Genomic DNA, 6020 nt, shown 5'->3' with positions numbered 1-6020 from the left:
TTTGCAAATGACAGTACAGACAAAAGGTTGATATCCAGGATCTATAATGAACCCCTCAAACTCAACACACACAAAACAGACATCATATCAAAAAATGGGCAGAAGACATGGACAGACACTTCTCCAATAAAGACATACAAATGGCTATCAGACACATGAAAAAATGTTCACCATCACTAGCCATCAGGGAGATTCAAATTAAAACTACATTGAGATATCACCTTACACCAGTTAGAATGGCCAAAATTAGCAAGACAGGAAACAACATATGTTGGAGAGGATGTGGAGAAAGGGGAACCCTCCTACACTGTTGGATGCAAGTTGGTGCAGCCTCTTTGGAGAACAGTGTGGAGATTCCTCAAGAAATTAAAAATGGAACTTCCCTATGACCCTGCAATTGCACTCCTGGGTATTTACCACAAGGATACAGATGTCGTGAAAAGAAGGGCCATATGTACCCCAATGTTTATAGCAGCAATGGCCACGGTCGCCAAACTGTGGAAAGAACCAAGATGCCCTCAACGGACAAATGGATAAGGAAGATGTGGTCCATATACACTATGGAGTATTATTGATGCATTTCTAATAATCAGACTATTGTTTAAAAGGACAAACTTCAGGGGAAAAAAATCATGCTGTCTCGGGTTCTTTGCAGATGGCAGTTGGCCCAGCCAGAAATGACAAACCTCTCTGAGGTTATTTGGCCAATAGAAAATATAACTCCTGAAAACTCCCTGATAAATTTACTCCATAAATTAAAGTTACTGAGTTTTTCCTACTGTTTCAGTTGACCCACACCATGCACCAATTTCACTACACTTTCACTGGTAGCTAGAGATGCTAAAAATGCTGTTCTTCTGCCAAGGTTATTTCTGCTTTGGAAAAAATATGTAAGACACCTGCTCCCGGATTTGCTTGGTCTTAATCCCATAAATGATGGGATTCAGCATAGGTGGAACCAGAATGCAGACATTAGCCAATAAGATATGGATATGAGGTGGAATGTGGCCTCCAAACCGCTGAATAAGACTTGTGGAGATCGCAGGCCCATAAAAGAGGATGATGATGCAGACATGGGAGCCACATGTGTTGAGAGTTTTGTTGCGAGCGTCTCGGGAAGGCATGTGGAAGACAGCACGGAGAACCAGCACATAAGAAACAAATATTAACAGGACATCTAAGACCACTGTCGATATGATGACAAAAAGTCCATACCAGATGTTCACTCGAATGTCATTACAAGCATATTTGGCCAAACCAATGTGTTCACAAAAGGTGTGTGGAATAATATTATTTTGACAAAAAGTCAATCTTTTCAGAAGAAATATTATAGGGAAAATTGTACCATAACTTCTCAGGAAGATGATCATACCGACTTTCCCAATCAGTGCACCTGTAAAAATAGTGGTGTATCTCAGGGGGTAGCATATGGCAATGTAGCGGTCAAACGCCATCACCAGCAAGATCCCTGACTCAGAAATAAAGGTGGAAGAGTAGAAAAAAACCTGAGTGATGCATTGATCCAGAGAGATCTCCCCAGCATGGAACCAGAAGATGGCCAAGGCCTGGGGTACTATGCAGGTGGAGAGCACGAGGTCTGCTCCAGCCAGCATGCAGAGGAAGAGGTACATGGGTTCATGGAGGCTGCTCTTTATGATAATAATGCAGATGAGCAGGCTGTTCCCAAGTAGGGCAATGACATAGGAAATGATGAAGGGGATCGAAATCCATATGTGCTGGTCTTCAAGGCCAGGGATGCCCAACAGGTAGAAGACTCTGTGGCTAACAGCAGTGTGGTTTAAAGAAATCATGCCTGGGGAGATATTTCAGAACCTCACCTCCTATGCCCACAGACAGGCGAAAACACAGATTTTCTTGTAATATTCTTCGTGAAGACACTAGGAGACTTGGGCATATCTTAAACTCTGTCTTCATGGAACATGCAAATAATAAGACACATACAATGGTGAATAGAAAATATTTCCTGCCCTCAATGAGTGACACTCTAATTAAAGGATACATGTTTCCAATAACCAAAACTATTGTTGTATGTTCTTTCCCTACAAGCAGGTGGTTATGAATGTAGGAAGGAGACAGGGCAGTGGGGGCAGAGGGGCTGAAGGCAATTACAAGATGATTCCTGACTTTGAGATTGAGTCATCTAACATAAGGTAAAGAAGGAAAAGGGGGAATCACCATGAAAAAGGTTTGCATTCTTGAAACATTTCCAGCCCAAAGTAGCTGATGCACAGAAAACACTGAAAGGGGGAAGGGGAGGGGCCGCACAGGCAGATTTTTCCTGATGGTGAAGAGCCTTAATCACAACTTCATACTTAAACTCCATCCATCCTTTACACAGGGGGCAGCCAGTAGATGTCTTGAGCCAGTAGTTTAGAACAATTACGCTACTTTAGAAGGTTACTTGTGCACATTTCTTGGAATAGTAATTGGCTGAAGAGACAGGATTCTAAATGGCTAGTGGTATTCTAGGAATAGAATATTATACTGTCACAGAGAAATTAATTTATGCCAGAGATTATAGTAAACACTTTGTAGTCCTTCATATTTTTTTTGTATTTAGATACTGAAGATCCACTCCAGGAATTGGTATTTTTCCCATTTCACACGAAGAGTAAATGACACCCAGTGAATGTGAATCACCAAATGTCACAAACCAAGTATGGATAGAAATGAGATTTGAAATTTCAGAATCTATCACATAATTTGCCTACCCATAAGGAAAGTCATGAGTCCATATACCCCAGTGTTTATAGCAGCAATGTCCACAAAGGCCAAACTATGGAAAGAGCTGGGATGCTCTTCAACAGACAAATGGACAAAGAAGATATGGTCCATATATACCATGGAATATTACTCAGCCATCAGAAAGGATGAATACCCACCAGTTTCTATCAACATGGATGGAACTGGAGGGGATTATGTTAAGGGAAGTAAGTCAAGCAAAGAAAGACAATTATCATATGGTTTCACTCATATGTTGAACATAAGGAATAACATGGAAGATACTAGGAGAAGGACAGGAAAGTGAAGGGGGGAAATCAGAGGAGGAGATGAAGCATAGAGACTATGGACTCTGAGGAACAAACTGAGGGTTTTGAAGGGGAAGTGGGTGGGGGGTTGGGTGAGCCTGGTGGTGGGTATTAAGGAGGGCACAGATTGCATGGAGCACTGGGTGTTATATGCAAACAATGAATCTTGGAACACTACATCAAAAACTAATGATGTATGGTGATTAACACAATAAAAAATTGTGAAAGAAAGAAAGTCATAAGCCCTTTAAGAGAGAATATTGACAGGGCCTGTGACCCCAAGGTGAGGGAGGAATTCCTTGGGTTCACACCTTAGGAAACTAAAAACTACTGAAATTGGAAAGGAGAAAGCTCATTTTTGCTGGGCATGCAACAGCATCAAATTTAGAATATTTTGTTGAAGGTAGAAATTTTATCATATGTTTTCCAGTAAACTTTCATTCATTACTCCTTTGGCAAGTATATTTTGAGCATGAAACTATTTTTCAAGCACCATAGTAAAAACTGGCGATATGAAAAACTGAGACCCTCCCACAAACCTAGGGGCTTATGATTTGAGATGAATCAAATTTATACAGGTAGCTTTGGAGAACTGGAGACAAATATTTATTCCCTCTGAAAAAGAATATCCCAAAATACCTATCTCAGTAGCTGAATTATAGCTTACGCTCATTAACATGGTATCTTCCACCCTCTGACTCCCCCTCTTGGTGCCTCTGCTTTTTTTTCTTTCTGGGGAGGAAAATCAGCTCCAGGTGATGGGAGAAACAGTTCTACCGTTAGGTACTCAAGGGAGTCCAGCTGGCCTTGAAGGACGGCACTGTCTCTAGAAAGCATGTAGCAGCTCTGTGGAAGGCAAAGGCTAGCAAAGACACAATGCACACAGGCCGGGGCTTGAGGTGAGGGAAGATCATAGGAGCTGCTGATGCCAGATGGTTGCAGGAAGGGAGAAGCAGGAATACCTTTATTAATTCAGCCGAAGACCAAAACTAGGGAGCTCAGGGAATGGAGAGCTCCCTGTTCAATTGGTCTTCTGTTAGAATGACCTTGTTCTAACACATGTTCATCCTCCATGTCCCCTCTCAGACATCGCTCCCTCGCACCTTCTTCTCACATCTGCCCAAGAGAGCCTGGCTGTCTCCTCAAAGCCCTTCCTCCCACACCCTGCTTTCTAAAGCCCAGCAGAGGTCCCCATCCTTCCCAGGGCTCTTCTCATATTTGCCAAGATGTGTCTGCAGTCTCAGTCAGTATCTTTCTTTATCTCATATCCAGCCTGATTATTAGGGTACCTGTTACTTTTTGGATGGCATCTCTTTGTCTACTAACTGTCAGTAACATCAGATAGCCCATGTACTCCCACCTGCCTTCCCAGAACTCCTGCTCCACATTGGCCATGACCAACCAGATTGGTGTCTCCGGTTTTCCATTCTTCATCCACATATATCAATAGCCTCCAAGACTCCTGTCACCTCTGGCCTGTCTGGGACACACCACCAGCCCAGTCCTTACCTTGATCCAGGAGCCTTTCTACTCCCAGGCAGACATGCACTCAACAGCCTTAGACTAAGTCTTCAGGAACGGACATGAGGACAGATATTGGGCTGTTTATGCTCTGTCATGAGAGCCCTTGAGGGAGCACTGCACCAGGGCCCCAGGGACAGAGCCTCTCCACCAGCCTCATCCTCATCCCAGGTGGGCTGGGTCTCTAAGACCATTGCCCACCCCCCTTCACCTCTTCCTGCTCCATTTCTCTCATTTCTCTACAGATGCTCTGATACAGAAGCTTTCTACCACCTAAGCCAGCCTTGCTGCATGCCTATTTTACTGAAATTGTAATATAAATGCTCACAATTAAGACGGTCTCAGTTTTTAGTGTTTTATTCTTCATAAGAAGAATGACGTGAAATTTTCATGAGTTTCAAATTGCAGTCATGAATCTGATGTTGAACTCTGTTGTCTAAGGGTATATAAATGTACAAGCTTAACAATTAGTAAAGGCATGTGATTCTTGATGACCTTAGCCAAGTTTCTATAACCTTTGATTGATTCCTTAGGCTGCATTCAAGACTTTTCACTTCATCTTAATTTTCAGTTCAATTTGGATGGGCCTAGGCAGAGCTTTCCTTGTGTTTATCCTCTCTGAAGTTCATGAAGATTCTTGAATCTCAGTAAGCTCATTATATTTACCTCATTTAGATACAGTAAGCAAATATTTCTTAGAAAACATTTTTCTGTCCTATTCTCTTATTTCATTTTGAAACTCCAACAATATATATTTTGACATTGTTGTACTAAGACCTGAGAGTATGCTTTTTTATATTATTTTTTCTCTCTCTTCTTCAGTGGGATAATTCTTTTTTTTAAGATTTTATTTATTTATTTCACAGAGAGAGAGAGAGATCACAAATAGGCAGAGAGGCAGACAGAGTGGGGAGGGAAGCAGGCTCCCCACTGAGCAGAGACCAATGCAGTGCTCGATCCCAGGACCCTGAGATCATGACCTGAGCCAAAGGCAGAGGCTTAACCTATCAAGCCATGCAGGAGACCTTCAGTTGGATAATTCTTGATAGATCTTACAGTCTATGTCTAGAAGTAAGATGACCTTGCCTGAGGGGTAAATGCATTCGCAGTCGGATTGTACACAGAAAGATTCCCTTCTTAGACACTATCCTACTTTCATTCCTGCCAGCAATGTATGGAAGCAAATTCTTCTCACAGTCTTGCCAGCACAGCATATGTCAAGCTTTTGAATATTGGTCAGTCTGATAGTTTGTCAAGTGTAGCTGACCATCTACACAAACAGCAGCCAGTAGCTCTTCAGTCTACCACACATACGTGTCAATTCCCCCATCATGAAGGACAGTCTTTTACTGGTCCCTTGCATCTGTGATGGCCTCAGGATTTGCTCAGACCATTGCTCAGACCAACAGAATGAGGCTAAAGAATTATGTCCCCTGTTTACTGGATCTA

At 42.3% G+C, this 6020-nt stretch overlaps 1 protein-coding gene across 1 annotated transcript; it reads right to left on the bottom strand.

Annotated features, from left to right (window-relative positions):
* Positions 1-866: 866 nt before the first annotated feature.
* Positions 867-1811, bottom strand: LOC309840155 (olfactory receptor 52B4-like; the record flags this gene model as incomplete). The annotated part of the gene is made up of 1 exon (XM_082682228.1): positions 867-1811. The coding sequence occupies one exon, from the start codon at positions 1809-1811 to the stop codon at positions 867-869; it is 945 nt and encodes a 314-aa protein (XP_082538354.1).
* Between the last annotated feature and the right edge of the window lie 4209 nt (positions 1812-6020).

The sequence above is a fragment of the Mustela nivalis genome (genome assembly GCF_964662115.1).
Source record: "Mustela nivalis genome assembly, chromosome: 9".
NCBI lineage: Eukaryota > Metazoa > Chordata > Mammalia > Carnivora > Mustelidae > Mustela > Mustela nivalis.
The sequence above is the reverse complement of the archived record's forward strand: the minus strand, read 5'-3'. Positions and strand labels throughout refer to the sequence as shown.